The sequence below is a fragment of the Mastigoproctus giganteus genome, chromosome 3, assembly GCF_048544385.1.
Source record: "Mastigoproctus giganteus isolate SK-2022 chromosome 3, ASM4854438v1, whole genome shotgun sequence".
In the NCBI taxonomy this organism is placed as follows: Eukaryota; Metazoa; Arthropoda; class Arachnida; order Uropygi; family Thelyphonidae; genus Mastigoproctus; species Mastigoproctus giganteus.
The window spans coordinates 174,472,243-174,499,065 of record NC_143577.1 but is presented as its reverse complement, the minus strand read 5'-3'; the positions used below and the strand labels follow the sequence as shown (position 1 = coordinate 174,499,065).

Here is a 26,823-nt window from a genome sequence, read left to right as displayed (position 1 = left end):
GCACCTTCATTGAAAAACCAAGGTTTAGATAATGACAAGATTTTAGGTAGAATGCAGATTAAAGGATTTCATTCCTTCAAGAATAATATCATTGACATGATCTGAGTAAACATTTGGGATAAGAAGAATTAAAACAGTAATCCAAACAAGGAAAAGATGATATGCAAGTCATCCCATTTCACATTCCTCTAATGCCGAATGACACGATTGAAAAATGGCTACGAAAGAGAAGCTTCATAGAATGCCTAATTAAGCTCTATAGTTTTATTTGCCCTAAACTTAGCCATGTAATTTAATTACAACTGTGTTATCTTTATTTTTTTTAGTCTCCTCTCTCTCTCTCTCTCTCTCTCTCTCTCTCTCTCTCTCTCTCTCTCTATCTATCTATTTATATATATATATATATATATATATATATATATATATATATTATTATTATTATTAGCTATATGGTGCAAGGAAGCCTGAGGCTTATGCTGCACCAGTCAAAAAAAAATTTTCCTAGTTACTCTGAGAGAGAGTGTGTGAGTGTGTGTGTCTCAAAAGTAGAAAGGAATTTTCCTACCCTCTTAATATTTTAGAAATAAACAAGGTGTTACCTTTTATTCAGTCTGTAGGATTTCTTCTTTACCAAATCTCTTTATATTAATAAATTACAAAATGGTACTTTGAAACAAAATTACATAATTTAAAATAATTAAAAACTCATGTGTTCCTCATTATTGACATACGGACAGTCCAACACCCCGGATCACAGTGGTGAACCCTAACCCGATCCCAGAAATATTAGGATGGTTTGCACAAAATAAAACTGAAATTCGTTCCTTATTTAGCTTACGACCAGGGGTGCTTGTTTCATGCTTATAAGCCTGGGTATTTTCAGGAACAGCATGATAAAAAAAAAAAAAAGCCCAGTCTCGTCAGCATTATAAAGCTGTGATAAAATGAGGCCCTCATTTTTAATGAGGTCATTTAGCTATTTTCTGAAAGCCTCAACTTGTTTTTCATCTGTACTTAAAGGTTCACCATAGGTTCTTTTATTAACAATGCTGTGGCACTTTCGAAAACGCCACAGCCATCCACCACTCCCCTGAAATTTTAGGCCCATATGCTTAGCAAGCAACAGTTGACTTGAACTCAACACCTTTAATAACAGCACACTTGAGCACTGCTGAACAAACCACTTGTACCCTGCTTCCTCTAGGTTTTTATCTTCAGTGACTTTCATATATTTTGTTCTACCAAATGTAGAAGTCCTCTTGGAACAACCATCTAAACTGTATTTTAATGCAAACGCCTTAAGTGTTTTTTTTTTTTTTTGCGAATGTCTGGAACTATTTGCTTTTTGACTATAAATCTCGCACACACACACACATGCAATGGTTGCACCACCTTCAAGCTTCTCAATCAGTTTTTTGTGCAACGCTCAAGTTAAAACTTTTATGCTCTACTTCTTTATCCCATGAGGCCATAATGATAGACAAATATCACATATTTATTATAAAATATATAAAAATCACAATTACGTACAATGCAAAAACCAAAACGTAAACAATAGAATAGGACGAACTGCACCGGAAGACTGACAGTGTTGATGCACACCACTAATCATTTCCCCCAATGCCAGATGCATGATAAGATAATGCTCACTCATTGACCCAACCTTTTAGCGTGCTCTATTTGCGAATAAAAAAAAAAAAAAAAAATTCTAAATTTTTCCTTTAGGATAGAAATTTTTGGTCCGTTAAAGCAAGGGCCTACTTACTGTATATGCATTTCTTCACAAACTGCACCATGTTCGTGAACGTTACATTACCGCAGGATTTCCTAAACTATAGCCCGCGGGCTGGTTCCGGCCCCTTGAAAAAATTTTATCCAGCCCGCAGATATTTCGATTAGATTGCAAAAATTAATGTTTATATTAGATCACAATAAAATTTATAAAAAACATTTTACAGAATTTTTTTAACATTTGTTGGTTGATTGATAGTGTTGACGCCTCTGTGTCGTCAGTTAAGTCTTGTTAGATATTAATTCTGTTATTTCCAATTAAAGCTTTTCTTTGAAACATCATTAAAATAATCCATTAATCTTAACCCTGTTATTAAATAGCAATAGTTATGGATTTCCCAGTCCCTCGTCTTGGGTGATGCTTGCGTCCCCTCCACATAGACCTGCTCCTTTTGTAGTGGAGTTACTTTCTGCCCATGTTGCAAATATTTTTCTTTAGTACAGGTTAGCAGGCACCTCCGTAGCCAGGTGGGCAGGAGCTGCAGTGCGTAGCACACGCTTCCTGATCAGACCGGGGTTCGAGCCCGTGACCACCAAATACAGAGGATGCGGAAAGGTCAAGAAATGACCACCGCATATTCCCAGAGCAATATGGCCTTAGTTGCTAATGCTCCTAAAAACCAAATAACAACAACAACAAGTTAGCAATTCACTTGTTTAAGTTCTAAGTTAAACATTTGCTAGAGTCTAGTATATTCATTTCGTTTAATAAACCATAAGAGAAAGTACAGAAGTATTGTATTGACTGAACGCTTTGCGAGTGCAAAGGGCAAAAACAACAAGTTAGTGTCATGTTTTGTAGTCAGGTAAGTAGATACTGTTTTTTATTTGATGTTACATTTTTGGTAATATGAAATTTTTGGTCCCTGTCATATGAAAGCCACAGAAACAATTTGCCAAATAATGAACTGTTTAAATTTTTTTCTAATAAACATTAAAATTTATTTCAAATTTGTAAATAAATTTATGTTAAAATATTTCATAAAATTTTAAAATGCGTCAATGCTTGCTTCAATGTTTACAAGTATTTTTTTTATTCCAGTGACCCCATAAAATCATATTGAAGTTTATGTCGAAAAAAAAAAAAGAGAAGTTGATGCCGAGTGTCGTGTTTTTAATGAGCGATGGCCAATTAATTACTTTTTTGCAAATGATTAATGATACTTGCACTTTTCTTATTTGTAATGAAGCCTTGTCAGTGTTCAAGGAATATAATGTGAAACCTCACTACACCACAAAACATGCCTCAAAAGGCGCCTCCGTAGCCAGATGGGCAGGATCGGCAGTGCGTAGCACAAACTTCTTGATTAGACTGGGGGTTCGAGCCCGTGACCACCGGATGCGGAAAGTCAGGGAATGACCACCGCATATCCCCAAAGCAATATGGCCTTAGTTGCTAATGCTCCTAAAAACCAAATAACAACAACATGCCTCAAATCATGATAAATTTCAAGGAGCTTTTCAGCAGAAAAAACTCCAAGAACTAACCTAAACTTTTCAAAGGCAACAATAGAAAATTAGAACTTTTACTCATCAAAATTTATCTGCAATTAGAGTTAGTTTTCGAGCCTCCCAAATCATTACCAAATGAAGAAGGGCTTTTACGGATGGAGAATTTGTAAAACAAATTTGTTTGGCAATTGAGAAAGTAAACAATTTTGCATCTGTAAGTTTATCTTCATCAACTGTACCGAGAAGAATTGAAGATTTAGGAGCCGATGTTCAAAATCAACTCATTGAAAGAGTTGGTGAATTCACACGTTTTTCGATAGCAATTAATGAGAGTGAAGGTACAAGCCATGCAGCTCAATTACTAATTTATATCCCAGGTGAAATCAAAGTTTTGAAGTAACTGAAGAGCTTTTTGCATTAAAAGCTTGAAAGATACAACAACAGGTGACAATATATTTTTCAGAACCAATTGACGGCCTCAAATTGAAATTGGGGATTTGCTATCAGCGGTTACGACAGATGGTGCTAAAAATGTAGTTGGTACTAAAATTGGGTTCGTGGGTCAGCTTCATAAATATCTTGAGAGTAAAAATATTAAAAAACCAATGCAATTTCATTGTATAATTCATCAGTAGTCGTTGTGCTGAAAATTTTTGGGCATAGATTCAGTCATGTCAACTGTAATATCAACAGTAAATTTTATTCGCAAGACTGGTCTGAATTATTGGTAGTTCAAAACTTTTCTTGGAACAATTGAAGCCGAATACAGTGATCTGTTGTACCATGCTGAAGTACAATGGTTGAGTCACAGTAATGTATTGAAACGATTTTTTGAACTTAGAATCGAAATAGATCTATTTATGAATGAAAAATTGAAACCTGTTCTGGAACTGTCAGTTCTAAAACCTAAAAACCTTGCAATTTTAACAGATATATGCGAATACCTGAATTTTCTTAATATGAAACTACAGGGACGGGACAAACTTGTCAATGAATTGTATTATAATGTGGAAGCATTTGAAATGAAACTGGAGTTATTTAAAAGTTAACTACTTCGGAATAATTTTTCACATTTTCCGTGTTGCGATAATTTATCTAAAAATATACCTATTTGTAATTTTTCCACTGAAAATTTTGTTCAAAACTTTAGTTTGTTGCAGGAAAATTTTGCAGATAGATTTTCTGATTTTAAAAATAATTCAAAGGTATTTGAACTTTTTCAAAATCTGTTTGACGTACCTGTCAACGATGTTGATGAAAATTTACAATTAGAGTTGGTAGATCTTCAATTCAATGATGCACTGAAGACAATGTTTAAAAATGAAAATCTAATTCAATTTTATTCAACATTATCTGAGTCAGATTATCCAAAAATTAAAAATTTTGCAAGAAAGGTTACATAAATTTCCGGAAGTACATGTTTATATGAGCTTTTCAAAAATGAAATACGTAAAATCAAAAATACGATTACGTCTAATTGACCTGCATTTACATGACTTTTTAAGAATTGGAACTAGTATTTTAAAACCCGATATTACGAAACTCAGTCGCACTCCACAACCACATTCATTGCATTAATTATAATTTTGTTGTATTACTAACTGTATTTTTGTGATTAGTACAATAAATAAGTAATAATTAAAATTTGTCATGAACAAACTGATATATTTTATATTACATATCCATCAATTTATTTTTTAATCTGTAGATATACGTATGTATAAAATTGTTTCTTCATAAATATAATCGAATATAGTTTTCGATAATTAGGAATTTTCTCCGGCCTGTCAAATATTCCAAAAATTCATACATGGCTTGCTTTTCTAAAAGTTTGGGGACCCCTGCATTACAGTATACATGGTGCGACACATACTATCTAAATTAAAAATATAAATAAAAATACTGTATTAAAAACTCCAGAGGCTCACATCTAGTGAGTATGGGCTTAGCACACCCAGGGTCCTGAGCTGTATACATCATTCTTCTCTTTCTTGGTAATTCCCTTCTACTTCTGACTCTTGTTTTCTCTCTCTCTCTCTCTCTCTCTCTCTCTCTCTCTCTCTCTCAGGGTAACTGAGAATTTTTTTTTTTTTTTTCGCTGGTGCATCAAAAACTCCGGCTTCCTTGCACCATATGAATAATAATAAAATGTCATTTAATTCATGAAATTCTTTTTTTTCTATACCAATTGTATGGAAAGAAGTAATAACTACCGGATTTGTATTTGTTCAATTTAATGAAATTTGGGTTGGCTCTACAAAGCTTTCTGTATGAATCAAGTATAAAATTTCATGAAAATCTGTTTTTTGGGAATCGAGTTTTTATTTGCAAATGAATGGATGGAGATATGGCGAAAAAATAGGTGCTTATACATATGTGTTTATAACATGTCTAAAAAGGCACCCGGGGTGAATGGGATCTATTCAGTTATATTATGAGAGCATCTTTGGATTCAGGAAAGGTTTCTATGAATTAGAGATATTCAGATGTATCCCCACTTCACAAAGGGATTGGGGGTCAGAAAGTGAAGTGAGTAATTACAAACCGGTAAGCTTGCCTTTTGTTAATTAGGGAAATTAATGAAGTCATTGGTTAAAAAAATATTGCAAGACTATCTACATAGTAATGCAGTTATAGTGCTGTCACAGACTGGGTTTGTTGAGGAGCAGTCTTGTCTGAACAATCTGATTAGATACTGTGGTGCAGTAAAAAAGGAACTGAATACAAAAAATAATTATTTCATCATGTACAGTCGGACCTCTATATCATCATCATTCTACTCTTCCGTTTGGCACGGGTTGAGTCCCTATTTAGATATCGTCTTCCATTGTTGTCGATCTCTTGAATCTTGCATCATTTGTTGATAACTCTGAAAGCCTGTGTTTTCAGAGTTATTGAAGGCATTGACTTTAGGCATTGAAGCCATTCTCTTTTGGGTCTTCCTAGTGGTCTCTTATCTCCAATTCTTCCTGTCAGTACTACCTTAGGCAGCCTGTGTTGTTTCATCCGGTTCACATGTCGAAACCACTGAAGTTGTTTTTTGTAGAGCTGCTCTATTATTCTGTATTCAAAATTTAGATCTCTCCTTACTTGTTCCTTAGATTTATGTTCTCTCCAATTTGTTTTATTGATTTTCCTTAAACATCTCATTTCAAATGACATTATTTTTTGCCTTTCTTATTTATTCTCCAGTTCTCTGATCCATAAGTTGCTGTGGGTATGATGACAGTTTCATATAGTTTAATTTTTAGACTATTTGAGATTTTATTGCTCTTCCATATGTTTTTGAGTTTGTTCATGTTTGTCCATCTGATGTTCAGTCTGTGATTAATTTGGTCAATATTACTTAGGTTTCCGGTTATTAGAGCCCAGGTATACAAATTTTTGTGCTTGTTCTATTTGTTGATTTTGGATGTTTATGTCTTCTATGTTTTTTCTGATTTGTATTACTTTGGTTTTATTTATATTAATATTAATTCCATAATTGTTGCTTGCTTTATCGATGTTTGTTAATATTTCTTTTAGTTCTTTGGTTTCTGTTAAAATCACAATATCATCTGTATATTTTATGTGGTTTATATTTTTTCCATTTATTATTGTGCCTCTTTTCTCTTCAATTAATTTCATTAGTTCTTCTAGGTAGATATTAAAAAGATATGGGGATAAAGGGCATCCCTGCATGACTCCCTTCTTTATTTCAAATTTCTCTGTTTTAAGGTTGTTAAATTTTACTATTGCTCTTGTATTTTTGTAGAAATTATTTACAAACATGATTATTTCATGATCAAGTGGGATTTTTGTAGTTGCTTCATTAAATTTTCTCTGTTTACAGAGTCAAATGCCTTCTTGAAATCGATGAAGCACTCATAAAGAGGTTTCTTCTTATTCCAATATTTTTCTGAAATGATGTTTAGCGTGAATATTTGGTCTATTGTTGATCTGCCTTTTCTAAATCCTGCTTGTTCTCCTATTGTTTCTTCCTATGGTTTAAATATCCTATTTTGTAAGATCCTTATAAATATTTTATATATATGGTTTAAAAGTGTAATGGGTCTATAATTCTGACAATTTTCTTTATCTCCTTTTTTGTGTATAGGTACTATTATTCCACTTTTCCCGTCTTCTGGTATATCACCTGTAACTAAAATTAGATTAAACAATTGTGTGAGGTGTTTTAACTTTGCATCGCCTCCGAATTTTCATAGTTCTGCTTGGATTCCATTATTTCCGGATGCCTTCTCATTCTTCATTTGGCTAATTGCTTTCTGAACTTCTTCTTTTGTTATTGAGGGTGCTTTATCTCTTCTATTATCTAAGGCAAGAGTGTTTTTTCCTTCCCCTTTGAGCAGGGTTTGGTAATATTTCCATATTTTTTTAATTTCTTGCATGATTCCTCTTTTTATATATTTTTTATTTTTTGTCGTCGGTGTTTTCTGGGTGTATGTTTTAGAGAGTTCCTTTATAACCCGGTAAGTTGTTTTAGAGTCGTGACATTTATTTGCTCTATATAACAAAATTAATCGTTCCCTTGAAAAAATTCTTTATAAAGAAATATGAACTTTTCAACAATGAAAAATACTGTAAATTCCAAAATATAGTAAAAGATGAGAAAGAAGTGGGAATGAATAAATTTTCTAACATTTTAAAGCAATTTATTAATACATACATATTAAGAAATGACTACTTACATGATGCCCACAATTTATTAGTACACTTTTAAGAATTATGTCGTAAAATATTTGGTTATTTTTTGTTGTACATTGGATTCTACTGTACACCGTTCATAAAAACGTTCGCATTTGTTTAAACTTTAAACACTCAGATATATTTTCTGTTCCATTTTCTTCCCACTGAAGGCCTCGATGCAAAGTTTCAGATGCTGCCAACATCTGTTTTTGGAAGGTTTAATGTTGTCTTCATTTTCATCCAACTCATCGTCGATATTGTCACTAGTTCTTTAAATATGCTCCCAAATGTTGGAATCACTTGGATATTCAGCTACTATGACATCATTATCAACTCCTAAAAATTTGTCAAGAACAATTTCTCCACTGATCAAACCTTGCTTGGAACTCTTCCCAAGATTGTTCAATGTCTTCTAGTAGTTCATTCCTCTCATCACTGTTAATTAGCATTTTAGCAAAACCTGCTTTTGCGAAACGATTCTTAATCGTTGTTTCCATCACATCTTGACCCCACATTTTCGGCAACTCTGATATGCATATCTGAAAATCTATATGTTGGTTGGTTTCTACTTTCAGTATAATTTTTTTTTCAATATGCGCCTTCGGTAGTGCATTTTCAAATTCTTGATAATGCCTTGGTCCATTGGCTGCAGTTTAGACGAATTATTCAGAAGGAAAAAAACAAGCTTCACACTTGTATATTTTGAAACTACCAAGTGAAGGTGGGTAGGGCAGTTTCGACAATCAACCCGATTTTTCTGTTTTCTTTCATCTTTCTATTGAAATTTAAAATCTACTGCTCAAAAATTTCGCTTGTCATTCAAGGTAGTAGTAGTAGTGGCATGTGATACAAGAAAGCAAGTGTATGAGCGTATGCAGCATCAGCCAAAAAAAAAAAAAAAAAAAAATCACACCATTCCCTCCAAATGCCTGTCCAGTTCCTCCTTAAATTTATTTAACCTGTGAACTTCCACAACAACAGATGGAAGTTTGTTACAGCAATTAACCACCCGCTGGCTAAAAGCAAATTTCCGCACATCTATTCTACCTCTGTCTTTTCTTAATTTGAATTTATGCCCCCTTAGGTTCGTAATCTGAACAAGTGGAAGGATCCCATCAGAATTCAGCGTGCTCAACCCATTCAAGGTGCGCAGTTATGTGCTGTGTCTCCTCTCATGCTATTTTTTAAGTCTTTTTCTTTTCTTCAGATAAAATCAGTTTAGATTTCTTTCAGAAATACTGACAATGGCATTGTTAGACTAAACCAATGGGTAACAACTTTCACATTAAGAAAATGCAATTAATTAGGTAAAATTTAAAAATTGCAAAATCTAAGTGGTAATATTCAGGCCAATTTTTATATCAAATTCAAAAATTTTAATACAAATATGATGAAAAAGGTCAGCGTTTAGCTGACCTTTTTCATTCGCTTAATATGATGAAAAAGCTAAAGGGATTAATTCTTAATCTTTCTTACTTTTAATTTGTGCTTTCTACAGCATTAGCTTTATTGCCTAAAGGTCAGAGGTGCGAACAATGCTTACCCAGGTCTCTCGAAATCAGTTCATTATATGAAAATTTTCTTCGTTATATGGAAACTATTTTCAATGTAATAACCAATGGGAAATCAAAAAAGTTCGCTACATAGAAAATTTCATTATATGGAAGTTCGTTAAAGAAAGGTCCAACTGTTCTTAGATTTTAGAAAAACTTTTGTTACTGTTGCACATAAAAGACTGCTGTACAAATTGGCCAGTATGGCATTAAGCAAAAGTTACTGCTATGGATAAAGGAATGGTGGGGTGGGAGAAGATAGAGTGGTTATCATTGTTGGGCCCATTGTTTTTCTATATGTATTAATGATACTCATGAAGGATATTAGGTTTATTGTCTAAGTTTTCAGATGATACAAAGGTTGTCAGGGTGATCAGTGATAATAATCAGGTATGCTACTCCAGCAAGATCTAGAAAAAATAGGCACATTTTCTGAGAAGTAGTGGTTGAACATTGATAAATGTAAGATACAACGTATGAACTGTGTATTACCACACTCTGGGTAGTGGAGAATGAGAAAGACCTGAAATAAATTGTGCAGTCACTATGGAGGTCTCTGAGCAGTGCAGACAAGCTGCTAGGATAGCTTATGGGGGATTTTTGTCAACAATATTCAAATTTTGCCAGCACGGATAAGATGATTATCTCATTGCATAACACAGTAGTCAGGCCGTATCTTGAGTAATCCAGGTGCAGAAACCTGATTTTAGGAAGGATGTGGATCTTTTGAAATGGTTGCAGATAAGAATGTAATGAGATTGTTGAGGGGAACAAAAGGGTGCTTTTATCAATTAAGGCATCATTTATGAAAATTGCAGCATCTGTAGATGAGGCACCTGCAAAGAGATCTAATTGAGGTATTTAAGGCTTTGAGTGGACCAAGTAAGCTTAATACCTGATGGCATCCTTCCTCTTGCTCAGACTACACACGAGGGAGAATAAATTCAAATTGAGGAATAATGTACAGGAGTTTGCCTTCAGGCAGTTAAATAGTTTATTGTGAGTAGTTTGAATAAATTCAAGGAACTAGACAGGTTATTAGAGAGAATGGATAGGTGATGTGGGAACTTTTTCTTTTTTATTGGCTGATTCTGCATAAGCTTGCTTTCTTGCATCATTTGTCACCACTAATGGGGATTGAGATGGGAATTAGTTGAGACAACTGATAATTGGGATTCTGTCAGAAAAGTAAGTGGGGCTTGACAGATTGTAGATGGAGGTAAATTTATAACAATTTGTAAGGAATTTATAATCATCCCATGTATATTTTTTCTTTACCGCTTGTCTCTTCATTTCATCTATCCTTTTAGGTCTAAACCTTGAGAAAGGTTTATACCTTTCCCAGTGAAAATAATTTTAAAACTGTCAAAGGCCATTATAATTGCTTTTGCATAAGAAAAATAGTTTCCTTTTACTCTTTGACAATAATTATATCTTTTCTTTCAATAAATCCCATATCAATACAATATGTTCACTGTCACCTAGTGGTTCCTTTACTTGAAGGTTACCCAATACATGATGTATCAATGATTATTATTATTAGCTACATGGTTGCAAGGAAGCCTGAGGCTTATGCTGCACCAGCCAAAAAAAAAAAAAAAAAATTCCCTGAGAGAGAGAGAGAGAGAGAGAGAGAGAGAGAGAGAGTCAAAAGTAAAGGGAATCACCAAGAAAGAGAATAATGATATCCAGCTCAGGACCCTGGTTGTGCCAAGCCCATACTCACCAGATGTCAGCCCCTGGGGTTACTTATACTTTCTCAGATTGCCTAACATGTTATAGAAAACAGTCATCAGATAGATCCAGAAACTTTCTGCTATTGAGTAACAAACTTGCAAGTTCATTTAATATCTGGAAAGATAAAATCCCTGTGCTGGATAATTTGTCTGTTTGTTTTATCAGTACTCTGTCAGTATAGTTGTTCATTTTACTTATCACAGTCAATTGGCCTGTGACAAATGCCTACTCTCATTTTAGTTTTTCTGATGTTTATGTTACACAAGACTGACTCAGAATTTTACTTGGCAACTCATATCAGTTGGGTGTGCTGTTTTAGAATGTGTGCTTCTTAACCAAGAGTGTAACACCTCCACCCCATCCTTTCTGCTCAAAAACTGTACACTCTGATGTAGGGGATGCAGAATTTGAACATGCCTTCAAATTTTTCATCCCTAGAGTGGTCCTTGTTTTTGATATTCCTGTCTGCATTTGATGACAAAACCAATACTTTCACATTTCATGAAATTTATTTACTATGATCCTAGTATTAGTGTATAAGCAGTATACATGAGCCTATATGTGCTCTTGGTAAGCCCAAAACAGCCCATATAATTTTTTTTCAAGGATAATCCCCCCCCCCCACAAGAAAGCCTTGTAATACCTTTCCCATACCTTTTTTCCAAGTTACTGCAAGAATCAATTTTGGCTTTGTTTGTAGTTGCCATTAAATATCAGCAAACTATCCCCATTCTCTTCAAAGTATCACTGCTCTGCACCCACTTAATAGTACCTCAGTAGTATCAGCAAATATATTCTTATGCCCTTTCTAATTAATTGCATCTTCCTATAAAATCAGACCCTCTTGTTGGTAAGTACATTCCATGATGAGATAAATTCCCAGAAAAATTCAACATGTACAAGAATATCATCTATTAAGGGCACTAAAGGTAACCAACATATACAAGAATATCACCTTTTGTGCCCTTAAAAGTGAACTTAAACAATATGATTAACTTTTGCTCCTGGCAGAAATTTATTGCTAACTGGATATGGTGTGTCTCCTATCACATGAAGATCAGTTGTACAAATTAAACAGCTGATTATTTGATATGGCTAACTAATGAACAGTAATACTTTAATTTCAAACCTCCTGCATGGTATGACTTTTTTTTTGTAAGCCTGTTGCTATTTTTGTATTGTGATTTTATCATACAAAAGATCATAATGACGATACAAAAGATAAAAGTTCTGAAATCATGCTAGTTTTTATCAAGACACAATTACAGTAGAAGCTGTATTATCCAATGTTTTCAGGACGTTTAGTTGGGCAATTAATTGAAAAAAGTTGGTTAAAACTGGGAATCATTAAAAAAGTATATATATCTGTACCTTAAATTTTATTTTCACTTTATTTTTTTTATATATACACATACATTCATTTAAATAAAATCAGTAATTTTCATCTGTTTAGTATTGACAAATGGTGTAGTGAAGCAAGCTTATATAACATCAGCACAAGTAAAAAAAGCTTCCCACATCACCTGCCCAAACTGCTATAATAATATGTGTAATTCTTCCTTAAATTTATTTAAACTGCCCATTTCCACACGAGATGGAAGTTTATTCCAACAATCAAATATCCTCTGGCTTAAAGGAAGTTTCTTGCAACCACCTTCCTCAACTTCAGAAATAAACATAATGAAGAAGAAACTTTAGTACAATTTTTGGCAAAGGTAAAGAAAGCCAACACGAGAACGATGATAAACGTTGGATAACTTACCCTGAAAATTAGTTTCCCGATACAGCACTCTAGTGCCGCTCGCTTAGTAAACAGTATTGATTGACAGGTAGGCGTGGCAAACGATGTGCTGATTGGTGTGCAAACACAACACACGATAACATCGGTTTAGTATCACTTTAGTAGCACTCAGAAGCACTTGTGGTAACTTGCCCTAATCAATGCTTTCCATAATGGCGAAAAAAGGTCAGGTTACCTCCACTTGAATCCCATGGGAGCTTGCCCCCACCTCCCGAAGTGGAGGGGTAACCTATCCTTTTTTCTTTAGAATCACAGTCATATTTAGAAACATTCATAAAAAAATAAATTTTTTTATGACTATTTTTATTTTCTTGTTCAATAATATGCCCTAATGATGAAAAAAGGTCAGGTTACCTCCATTTGAATCCCATGGGAGCTTGAACTCTTCCCGAAATGGAGGGGCAACCTAACCTTTTTTCTTTAGAATCATGGGTGGACTAGCCAACCGGGTGGGTAAAGTGCCTGCCTGGCAACCCAAAGGTCGCGGGTTCGATTCCCGCCTCGGGCTTGGATCAGTGTACTGCAAAAACCTTGGGAGGTGCATTATGGCCACAGAAGCCAACAACTACAAAAAAAAAAAAAAAAAAAAAAATGGACTAGCCAATAAATTATTTATTAACAAAATATTAATTTTTTATTACTGTACTTTTATTTTTAAAGTCAGGTTACGAAATATAACGAAAAATAAAGAAACCTTTTCCTTTTTTTGTAACCAAACCTAAATCAACAATATAGTAAAAACACTCATGAACTCCAAAAATCTGCTTTTAATAATGAGAAAAAACATAATGAAGAACATAAAAATGAGCAGAACGAAACTTTTATTAATTTATTTTTTATCAAAAAACTAACCGTTTTATTTTCCTTACAAATTCCTTCCATCTGTTTACCGTTCATCACAAAACTATTATGCACCGTTCTTTACTCATAAATAACATTATAATGCCAACTAATGACTACACAGTAGCTTGTCATCTGTCGCACCCACCACCAATCATTTTATCGTTTGCCACGCCTACCTGTTAATCAATATATCTTCTTGATTTCGGCTCCAGACCGATAACACCTACTGTCTGTTTACTGAGCGAGCAGCGCTAGAGTACGGTGTTGGGAAACTAATTTTCCGCGTAAGTTATCCGACATTTCTCATTGTTCTCGTGTTGGCTTTTACCTTAGCCCAATTTTTTTTTTTTTTTAATTACGCTTCATATGCATTTCCACTTCACATGAGTATGCAGATCTGGTGCAGAGGCAGCTTGTCAGTTTTTTATTTTCAGAGAGCCACTTCCTCTCTTGTCCAGCTCACTTCTGTTAAATACTGCATTATAATTGAGAAGAATTAAAGAATTTCAGTCACATGGCTGTAGCTAGCATACTAGTTAAATTACTCAGTATTCAGAAATATTAATAACTAATTATTATTGTATGTATAACAACAGTAAGAGATCCATGTCAGTCCCTTGGTGACATATAAAGGCAACTGGTACAAAGGAAGAAATGATGCTGTTCATATGCACTAGCAGCTGGTTTATTAGGTACACTGACATAAAAATCAGTAGCACCTCCTTCCTCAGAACTGCCTTAAGTTCTGTAGGATGAGATCTTGTGACCGAGCAGTCTATTGACGTATGGTAAAATCACCCTGATGCCTTTGAACCATTTCTGAACATTCCCATGCTTTGTGACATAGTGCATTATCCTGCTGGATGTAATTATTACCAAATGGGAAAACTATGAGTATGAAGGGCTGAATTTATTCTGTAACACTATTCAAGTAGATTGTGTCATTCAAAGATTAATCCACTTCTATCTGGGGAACTAATGTGTAACAGAAACACTCCCCACACTATCACTCCACCATCAGTAGCATGGAACAACTGGAACTGAGATTTGTTGAAACAGGCAACCTTTTTTATATTTGCTAAATGCCCATTGTTTTTCATGTGTCCCCACTGCACAAGTATCTGCTTGTTTTTAGCTTGCAAGAATGGAATGTGAGGTTTCTTCTATTATACCTCATCTGTGATAGGGTGTGATGTATTATATTATACCACTTTCACACTCTGTTGTCACAATTGTCACAAAAAACATTGGGCCACAACTGGCCCAATGTTTTTTGTGACACAACACTTTGCAGGTTGGGTTTTTACTAAGGTTTTACCCAGACTATGAAAGAAATTCTAAGATTAGTGCTAGTCAAATTTGACATCCTATCAAAAATTTATTAAAAACTAACCATTTTATTTTCCTTACAAATTCCTTCCATCTGTTTGCTGTTCATCACAAAACTATTATGCACCGTTCTTTACTCATAAATAACATTATAATGCCAACTAATGACTACACAGTAGCTTGTCGTCTGTTGCACCCACCACCAACCTAGAGGCACATATTCAAGGTATGGAACTATAGCTAGAAGTTTAGTAAAAGTTCTTTTCTTTTCTTTAATGGATAATTAAATATTATAAATTGAAAAATATACATTTTCTTATTAAGCTTAAGTACTACAGTTTTTTTTTTTTTTTTTTTTTTTTTGAGAAACACTATGCATTTTCATTAGCTCTTATGGAATAAAACACTATGATATTAAATCAACTTTTTCTTTACCTCTTGGAGTCTTTGGAAAACCACAGTGCAGCCTTCCGACATAAATGATTAAGCACCACTGTTCTTTGCTGTTGTGTGTGAATACTCTGTGGGTGGCAGTGTCCATGGTACTTGCACTGTCACATCTGGTGGTGCCTATAAAACAACATTGTCATTTAAATTGTACTGTGGCTTGTATTCTTTTGTGGAATTGAATGCATATACACAATCACTCGGTATCTGATTATGAACGTATGCTCTGATGGAATGGTTGATTCCTGAGATGAAGGGTTAAACCTAATAAATTTGCCACTCATATATAATCCTTTACTGTGATATTATATATCTGAAATGTTTTGTTCAGATATTGTTGACAGAGGATTAACTTTTAACCTCATGTGCAGAGTATTTCAAAGCCTAGTAAACAGAATTGAGATTATTTCTAAAAAAAATTGGCATTTTTGTGGAACAGTTTTTTTTTATTTATTATTATTATTTTGCTATTTCTCTTAATTGTGTGGTGTTTTGAACTTTTCCATGTAAATAGCTTCTTTTTTCTTCCTTTTTAATAATTAATTATGAACAGTCCAAAGTTATTATTGCCATTTGGTTTTTGATATGCTCATTGCTTAAATAAAAGATCTGTACTATTCAGTTTTCTTCTTATTCCCAGTAGTATATTTTTACATATTTTCAGATGCTTTTTTATGTTTGTCTTATTTATTGAATCCAGATCTTCCTTAACTTGATTCCTAATTCTTTTGTAAATTTTTTTTAAATGCCTTAAATTTACCCAATTACCTTAATGTATTACTTGAAATGATTTTTTTTTTTTTTATAATTTATTAAGTTTTTTTTTTTCTATTATTAAATTCATTGGACATCCATTGTTACTTAATTTTGTATTACTCTTTTGCTTTGTTAGCAGTAGATCTTGATCACATATTTTATTTGGTCTGAAGATTAATATTGTTATTAATCTTTAGACCAAATACTTGTTTGTTTATTGTTCAGTTTCTTTAATTTAAAATCCAGAAATTATTTTATTTCCATTTCTGGTTTAAATTTTATAGGTTTATCTGCTGCTGTTTTTTCACAAATTAAGAAAACATTAACTCTTACATAATGGAGCCACAAATATTTTCAAAGATACTTTTATGTGCTTCTTATTCAAAGTTTTATGTATATAAATCGGCTATTTAAGAAAAATAAGGGGATTACTTATGCTAAGGCCATGCTTTTCATGTGCATTTCATTATTAAAAAGTCCATCTAGTGTTAGTTATAGTAGTTCAATGAGCTTGTTTATTGCTAGATAAAATCTTGTTGACAAGTTCACTTAATAATTAAATAACCCCCCCTCTCTCCCCTAATGGTGAATTTATTCATAAAAAAAAATTGAAAAAGAAGCATTAGCATAGCTCCTTTGTAGCCATCTGGGGATTCAGTCATTTTCTCTTAAAAAAACATCAGGATAGGAAATTAGATTTAGCCAGTAATTTCGTGAATGAAATGACAGACAAATCTAGAAAATACAAACTAGAAAAAGAGGTTAATAACACTCCCATTTTGTGATGTTCAGTTAAAGAAATCAATCAAACTAGAGAAGAATGTCCACATGAAATGGGTTTTCATCTATACTGTAATCAATATTCAGGTTTGAAATTGCTTTCCAAATTTTTCAAAGCAGGCTCTGTTATAAGAACAAAAAGAAATGTAAGGATGTGTCTCTAGAATCTCACAAGACAGCTTATTAAAGCATTTATGCCTCAAAGGGGTTTCATCCATATACCCCCAAATGGCATGGAAGGAGTAGGGATTTATGGGCTGTCCAAGAAAGAAGCCGTTTCTCAACAAATAGAATGATAACTCAGTGTTTAAGTTGGGCTAAAGAAAATGCAAATGGTCTCCAGAGCAATAGAAGTCTTATTTTCTCTCATGAGTCAAAGTTTAACTTGCATGGGAATGTTTGTTGCCTTTTTTTACTCAGTTTACAAGGAATAGAAAAGGCGAATTCCAATGTCCTGGAATATGGGACTGTATTTCAAAAACTGGAATTAATCGATCGCATTCATTTTGTTTTACTGACTACAGCAACTATTAGACCGGGATTCGAGCCCGTTACCACCAAATACGGAGGATGCGGAAAGGTCAGGGAATGACCACCGCATATCCTCGGAGCAATATGGCCTTAGTTGCTAATGCTCCTAAAAACCAAATAAACCAACAACTACAGCAGCTTCCCACTTTCCCAGGTGACTCTTCCTCCTCAGTGCAGAATTAATAGTAGTCAACTGACAAGTTAAATTTAATGATAGCATTATCATAGTCATTAGATTTACTCCCCATAGTATGAGATTGGTCTATGAAGAAACTTTTGTGACTAGGAAACATTTGTGATCTTACTTAAAATTTCTTGAACAAAATGGGTGACGCTGTTGCAGATAAGAAAATACTGACATTTTGGTGACTTCAGGAAGCCCTTGATTTGTATATTAATGAATGAATTAACTTGAACAGTATATTAATGAATATACTGTTCCCTGAATACTGTGATGATATCCAGAATGATCTTATGTTGGTCTTGTGTGCACATTGTGTGTGTTGTGTGTGTGTGTGTGTGTGTGTGTGTGTGTGTGTGTGTGTGTGTGTGTGTTGTGTGTTTGTGTGTTTGTTTTAGTGGGAAGGAAGATCATTAACTTAATCCAGAATTTGATTTTGAATCATGTCATTGTGCTTCAGTCATTAAGGCTGAGGTGGGGGGGAAAGTGTATCTAGGGGGAAGAACAGTATTAGGTATCTAGGGGGAAGAACAGTATATTAATGAATATACTGTTCCTCGAATACTGTGATATCCAGAATTATCTTATGTTGGTTAAACATGGCTTGAACTGTCTTTATTTAATTATTTAAATCTGATTTATAACATTTTGTAATAATTTGGCTTTAAAACTGTTTCTTTTTGGGGGGGGGGGTCAGGGTTTTCTAGTTTTTAGTTAACAAAATAAATGAAAAAAGAATTTTATATTTAAATGTAAGGCTTCATATCTTTTCTAACTAAATATTAATTTAAGCAAATAGCAATTGACTATCAAAAAACATTAAAATTTAGGTGATGTGGTTTTCATTGAATACTGCTGTATCTAGAATATTGTGGTCAGAAATAAATGGACAAAATTTTTGAATATGTGGACAGATTGTAAAAACATCTTTAGGTTATTATTTTATTTTTATATAAATTATTTTTTGCCATTTCTAGTGAGCACTCTATTGCATCTGCTCGTGCTTCAGTAATGTTATATGATGAAGTTAACAAAAAGTGGGTTCCCAGTGGTTCTTCTAGTGGCTTATCTAAAGTTCACATCTATCAGCATACTGTTCATAGCACATTTCGAGTAGTAGGCCGAAAGCTGCAAGATCATGAGGTAGGCTTCACTAATTGGGAACATGCATATAAATTTTTATAATTTAATATTATTATATTTATTTTATTTTCAAATAATGAAATGTGTGTATTTATAAACTTGAAATGTGCCTTGTTTATAAAAGACCTACACAGACACTTAACCTTTTTTAATTTTAATTATGAACTTGCCATTATTGGCTTCTTTCTGTTAAAGGCTTTTTTTTTTTTCCATAGCTGTCCTTATTTCGAAGTCCAGATATCTAAATCCTTTCGCATTTTCTTCTAATATTTACCTTCTGGTTTAATGTCCATATTTTTTTCTCCTTTTCTCATCCATAGAACTTTTATTTGGTCTACATTAATTTTTTTTTATGAAACCCCCAAACACGAGAGGTATTAGAACCTATAGTACTTAGTACTGTGCTTGGGTTGGAGGTTGATAAGACGAAAGAAGATATTTGTTGACATTGGATTTGAACTTCGGTAGACTGTAATTTTCAGGAAATATATGAAGGAAGGTTGTTCCAGAAAACGGCAGTTGAATGAATAAACGAGGAAGATGAAAAGTTGGTTCTGTGAGTTTGAAGTTGGACAGTAAATGGATGTTGGCTGATGGCGGCACATGTTCGGACTGTTTTGAAAGAGAGAGCAGGAATTATAGAAGCCAATTCAGAAGAACAGTGCCCATGGAAGTATCTGTAGAAAAGGCAGGCAGCAGAAACAGTATGTCTATGAGACAGCAAGTGGAGAGACTCTTGGAGATGAATCATTAATTAACCTAACTGCCCTCTTCTGAACAGAATCAAGAAGCCTGAGAGAGGTTTTGGGGGCACCACCCCAGATGTGGGAACAATATTCCATGCTAGGGCTTATTTGCGATTTGTATAGTGTGAACAGTTGTTTGGAAGAAAAGTAATGCCGAGAACGAAAGAGAAAAACCCAAGTTTTTTAGATGCAGAGGAAGCAATATTTGTAATGTGCTTGTGCCAAGAGAGATTAGAAGTCAGGGTAATCCCCAAAATAATTTTATAGGCAAAATACCATTATGCCTAGAAATCGGAGTGTCACCAAAGATAAGCATAGGAGCAGAAGAATCCTTTTTACAAGATATAAGACAAGACTGAGTTTTAGAAGGATTGAAATCAACTAAGTTGTCTTTGCCCCACTGGAGAATTACCTGGAGATCAGCATTTAAGGAATTGGTAGCAGATTTTTGAAAAGTTGAAGCTGATTGAGCAGGGCAAGGTTTCTCAAAATGGATAGTGGAATGAAAAATGTGCTATCATCGGCAAAACTATGGATAGGATTTCCAGTCAATGGAAGAAGGTCATTAATATACAAGAGGAAAGGAGTGGGGGAAAGAACTGAACCTTGGGGGACACCGGCATTAGTGGAGTAGTTAGAAGACAGAGAGCCATCTACCATCACCCTCACTGAGCGATCAGAAAGAAAACTGGATAACCAATTACAAAAAACAGTTGGCAAACCATAAGATGGAAGCTTTTTTTAGAAAACCTTTATGCCAAACACAGTCGAAAGCCTTTGAGATGTCAAGAGCAACTGCTTGTGTTTCCCCGAACCTTTCCATTGAATTAGTCCATAAATATGTAACATAAGCCAGAATATCACCAGTGGATCGATACTGACGGAATCCATACTGACGATCGTTGATCAGATGGAAGGTTTCTAGGTAGTGTAAGAATTGGCTGTTAATTGATTTCTCCATTACTTTGGGAAGAAATAATTGCAATAGGATGATAATTGGATGGGAGGGATTTGTCACCCTTTTTAGGAACTGGTTTGGATATGAGCAAATTTCCAAGCAGAAGGAAAAACACCTTTGGAATAAGAAAGTGAAAAAAGGCAGCAAAGAACAGGAGTAAGTTTAGGAGCACAGGTTTTGAGAACAAGTGAGAAATACCATCGGGACCTGGAGCTTTCTAAGCATCAAGATTCATCAAAATCCTTCTGACATCCTTGTGATGACGGAAGACCACAGGAGGCATTGAATGGAGCGTGTTGGGAATGGTGGGAGGTGTTTTACCAAGATCATTAATACATGAGTTGGAAGAAAAATGGGATGCTAGCAGATCAGCTTTATCCTTGGCTGAAGTGACAACAGAACCATCTGGTTTGGACAGAGCTGGGAGCAGAGATGGGCAAAAGTTGCGGCCAATAGCTTTGGCAAGTGACCAGAATGCTCGGCTACCATTAGGGTAAGAAGCAAGTAATTAAGCACATTCGCAAATGTGTAAAGCACCTATTGTCTTCACCGTTCTCTCCTTCTCTCTTTGCACGCAGCAGCTTAGTTCCTAGTGGACGGATTTTCATGACATTTTATATTTGGCTCTTTGAGAAAAATTTATTGAGCCATTACAAATACCATTGAAATTGGACAAATGGAAATCCTGCAGTAATTATTTTTTCATATCCATATACTCTATATGGATATTCACATACAGATTATCCATATACTCTATACCAGTGGTTCCCAATGTACTGAGATCTACGGACCCTTTCAAAAATCAAAGTTCACGGACCCCTTTAAAAAAAAAAAAAAAAAAAAATGTGGACCCCTATATATAACATATGCACATGTTAAATCTATATGCTTGACCACCATTTCGTGAACCCCCCTGGAACTGGTCTACGGAGCCCCAGGGTCCGTGGACCTCAGTTTGGGAAACGCTGCTCTATAAAGTATAGCTGAAGCACTGAACATCTGTAATAACAGTGAATAGATTGGAGGAATGAACAAATGCTAAATATGGCACATGTATATTTAGCACATGTATATGAAGCACTGAACATCTGTAATAACAGTGAATAGATTGGAGGAATGAACAAATGCTAAATATGGCACATGTATAAAAAAGGAAAATTTTTGTTTTCAGCACCCGTGTATATGAAATTGGTTACTTTTAAAAGAGCTTTCATGTTATCAGTTTACTGAATACAGTTGAAGTGCTTTATAGTGGCCCTCTTTTTAATGCCCCAGTAACCCACATGGTAGGTTCTGGCTGATTTCTCATAATCCTAATGGTGTTTCACATCCTTTGTAATGACCTTAAAAAACCAATTGTCTGTAATGACTGAAAAATTTCTGCAACTTTATCTTGTTTTTTTTCCCTTTTTTTTGTTTTTTTATTAAGTATTGGCATTTCAAAACAAAAGAATACTAATTTATTTGAAGCTAATGATGACTGGCACACTGATTATGATAAATTGCTTGGCAAATTTCTGTGCTCCTCTGTTCATTGTCATATAAATAAACAGTCTATGGATAAACTACAGTTATTGATATGACAACTACAGACAAACTTAAGATTTTATAAGCTGTAGATAATGGTATGCTTTCTAAGATGATTGATATCACTAAACAGTCTGGTATTTCTAAAAATACACTGTTCACCATTCTAAAGTATTGAAAAAATAAACTGTATATAGTTGTTACCCAGCTTGCCAAAAATAAGCTGATATAAAAGCAGTGCAACCTCGACATAATGCAGCCATCTAGATGCAACTTTTAACACTCACATTATAGGCAAATCACATTATAGTCACAATTAAAATTTAACCAGTTTTTTCCCAATTTTTTAATATGAGTGCACAGTGACTAAAAAAAAAAAACAACCTACTTCCGTGTTTAAATGTCTGAATATGGCCAAAAGATAAGCCAATTCTCATCTGCAGAGCAGAAAAAGTTCTGCTGCCTTTCAAAATAAACTGTATGTGTATCTCTGAAGCAGGATTCTGAAGATTTGTGTGTATTGACCAAGACAAGAAATAGTTTCTCAAATGCACTCAGCATGCAAAAAATAAGTTGAGACAAAAATAGTACAATTTTAATATAATGCGGGTGTCTAGGGACAACTTTTAGACCCACATCATGAGCAAAGTACGTTATTTTTAAAAATAAAATTTTAAGTTTTTTTTTTTTTTTTTAACATGAGTACACAATGACTAAAAGATGACTTATTAAGTAAGTGTTTTTATATAAACAAATTTTATTTTGCATGTTTTTTCTTTTAGTTTTACTGTTTTGTCATCAGTGAACAAAGTTGATACACATTTTAAATGGCAGTTGCATTGTTATTGTAGTATTTATTTATTTTTTAAATATTACTGTATTTAAAAATATTGAACAGCAGTGCTTTGTATACTTAGAAAATAAAATTTAAAAATTGTCTGTTTCTTGTAATGATCCCACGTTTCCAAATGAGTTGTCTCTAGGAATCCAATTTATTAAAATGTATAAATAGAAAATACAACTGAGCTGTATAATCAAATGCCACAATATAATGGCTCCTATAGTTAAATAGTTACATGCAAGGGTATTAAACCCCCCCCCTTGAATTATGTAATTAAAGTATTTCTAGTAATCATTGCATTGGTGATTGTTGTGATTGGATGACATCCCTGGATTTTTGGGGCATGATTGATGCCAGAAAAATAAAGTACAAAGACAAAGATTTGCTCAACTTGCATGTTCATGTTTCTGGATATGGTTGAAAGATGATTCTCATCTGGAAAGCTGAAAAAGTTTGCTGCCTTTCAAAATACACTGTATGTATGTCTCTGAAGCGTGATTCTCAAGACTTGTGTTGTCCAAGAGAATAAATAGTTATTGAGTTTCTGAATGCAGAGAACATTATGCCTATTGTGATTCACCAACATTTGAAGAATGCTTATGGAGATGTGACAGTCAGTGAGTAGAGCATGCTGCTGGTGGGTTAATCACATCAGTTGATGGTGGTAGTGGCTTGATCATGTCAAGGTAAGGTCATTGTTGCACTGTAGCAATGATGTAAAATGAGGAGAGAGTGAATTAACTGATTTGTGACTTGGGAAATGTGGGTGTGTGAGGGTGGGAATAAGCTTTAATGCATTAAAAACAATTTTGTACAATCCAGGATACAGGAAATTGTTTCAGGATTACTCCAAGAATGCTAATGCCAGATCACAAGGGCATAGAGTACAAGCTTGTGCTAGTATTCTGGAGCAGTATAAGACTGGGCAATGATTTTCTTGGTATTATTGCCATCAAAGGTAAGACCTGGATATATCACTGTGAACCTGAGTAAAAGCAGCTGTCTATTGGAGTGGTTAGCACAAGAATTCAGTGATAAAACAAAAATTAAAGGCTCTGCTAGAAAAATCATGTTTAATTTTTTTGGGATGGGGGGTATCCATGTGGATTTTCTGGAATGGACACACATGATCATTTCCTGCTATGTGAAGGCACTGAAGAAAGAAAAAATTCTTTAGCATAATAATGTCAGATTCTATAACAGCATCCTAACAAGCAATTTGCATGACTTTTCTGATACATCCCCCCCCCATACAGTTCTGACTTTACATTACCAGACTTTCACATGTCAGGAACACTTAATTGATGCTATTATTGTGACTATCAAGAAGTGGCTCTTGGATGCTGACAGTAACTTTTATGAGAGGGAGATTGCAACTCTGGTTCAGCAGTGGAGAAAATGTATACAAAATGGTGGTGAATATTTTGTAAAATAAGTGAGTACTTAACCCCTGTCATGAGTATACATACAGTCAGTCCTCATATAACACGCATTTACACTACACGAATTCAATCATACATGATTTATAAATAGGGGAACGATATCGTATATAACATGAACCAAATTTACTTATGCATGATTCGCCTTTGTGTTTACAAGAAATGGCAGTTGAACATGGAATCACCCCAACCGAATGCAACACGATAGGAATGAAGAGGAGATTCTGAAAATGTATTTGTTTTTTATATCAGTGAAGGGGAAACACATTTCACCATAGTAATGTAAAAACCAACACATTTCCAGCTATCGTATTATTGCAAATGCAATTAGATCGAATTTACTACCAGTTTATAACAATTCCACTAGCAGAAACGCAACTGGAAATTGGTTTTTATTGTTTTATGGTAGTGACCCCTGGAAATGTGCTTTAGTAAAATATGAGCTAGTGAGGTGTTAACAGTGTCTGTGCCTTTACAGTGTTGTTTATTCAGTTGCTACACGCACGTAGCTTTGTTTATGTGTATCAAGTGTGCCTCCTCATTTTGTAATTGTGCTTTATTCCCTAAAAATGAGTAAAATACTTAAAAGGTGTGAAAGGGAAGTGTCCTAGTGAAGACACTACAGATTCAGAGAGAAAAAGAAAAGCAATATCTATAGAGAGAGAGGCGGACTGGGCACAAAATTCTTACCTGGGAAAATTTGTAGCAACCTCATACTAGCGTTTATGGCCAAAATCACATCGGCCTCCATTGTCTTCTGGCCTCCGGCCCACCGGGGGTTCCCCCTGTAAGGCTTATGGCCAGTCCGCCTCTGTCGTTGGGCAAAAATATGAAATTATTGTGAAACGCTTAGAGCGAAATGAAAGAACGTGATATTGCACGTGTTACACGCCTAAGTGAGGCAATGCCAAGAATTAGAAATAATGCAGAGGAAATAAAAACAACTTTCATAGCAGGAACAACTCAAAGTGTGTTTTTTTTTTTTTTCGCTGATGCTATATAAGCTTGCTTTCTTGCATCATGTGTCGTTGCTAATGCTAAAAATCCATTTGATCAAGACACAGAGAATTGGAAGAGATGGAACGGCTGTCGTCTGTTTGGATAGAAGACCAAACAAAGAACAAGTTTGCTTATGATAGAAGCAAAAGCATTAGCAATATTTTATTACATAATAGTCGTAATAACATACGTATTTCATTACGATTATTTATTGTGTTTAGTAATGTTTTGGTTACAAATGTGTGTTCAATCTTGGGTGGTCGGCACCTAACCCTATTTTTCCCATAGGACCTGTTATTTATATTGCACGAGGGTTTCTAGGAACACAACTATTGTGCTATACGAATACGAGGACTGACTGACTGTACGTGCTTCTCCCCTATTTAACGGACTAATAGGGGAGGAGGGGTGTCCATTAATGTCGAAAGTCCGTTAAATCGAATGTAACTGGGGGGGGCACTTTTTATTGTTCTTAATGTAAAAAAAAAGCTTTAATACAATATACAATACTGTACAATATAAAATTATGTTGCAATTTGGCCTTTGATTTATGGATATCAGAAACTGTTTTTCTCTCCTTAAATTTCACAAACACGTGCTACTGAAACACCTTGTACTAATTTCTCAATTAGCTCTAATTTCTGTGCCACATATAAGTTCACAAGCTATCTTTTAACTTCTTTATCACTTAGTGCAATTTTAAATTGTAAGGATTGCAAAATTATTTAATAAATAAAGTCATACTTCAGAAATCACAAAAACACTCTGTATACAACCTGACCGCACGATAGCTTGAGGCAGACTGAGACCGAAACAAAGCGAGTCGGAAGACCTGCAGTTTAGTATCCCGAGTCATGTTCAGCTCACAAGTAACTGCCTGCTCTTATCTGTAATCTGGGAAAACAGCTATATGAATATATGAACACGATTTCAGAAAGAATAAAAAACAATTTCCTGAATTTGATTATAAAAATAAAAGTAGGTAAATATCAAAACAATAATGGAAATAGGTAATTATTATTAATTTTTAATTAATAATAACACTGAAGTTTTGTATAACCTAAAAAAAAAATAATATGGTCGTGATTAATATGTACATTGCTGTATTATTATTTGTCCAGTCTGTTAAGTCCAAAATCCGTTGTATCGGGGTCCGTTAAATCAAGGTTTACTGTACACACACACAGCCACTCCCTGATTAACGTAAAGGTTGCATTCCACGGAACTCTGCGTAAGTCAGAATTTCCTCCATGCTTGTGCAGCACTTGCAACAGTGCTTGCTG

At 34.3% G+C, this 26,823-nt stretch overlaps 1 protein-coding gene across 1 annotated transcript in view; it reads left to right on the top strand.

Annotated features, from left to right (window-relative positions):
- ena (ENAH actin regulator enabled) overlaps positions 1 to 26,823 on the top strand; it is a 189,697-nt gene that overhangs the window by 17,677 nt on the left and 145,197 nt on the right. Inside the window, exon 2 of the mRNA XM_090370151.1 lies at positions 18,865 to 19,030. Within this exon, the coding sequence (XP_090226277.1) occupies positions 18,865 to 19,030 (166 nt within the window). The remainder of the gene's footprint in view (positions 1 to 18,864; positions 19,031 to 26,823) is intronic.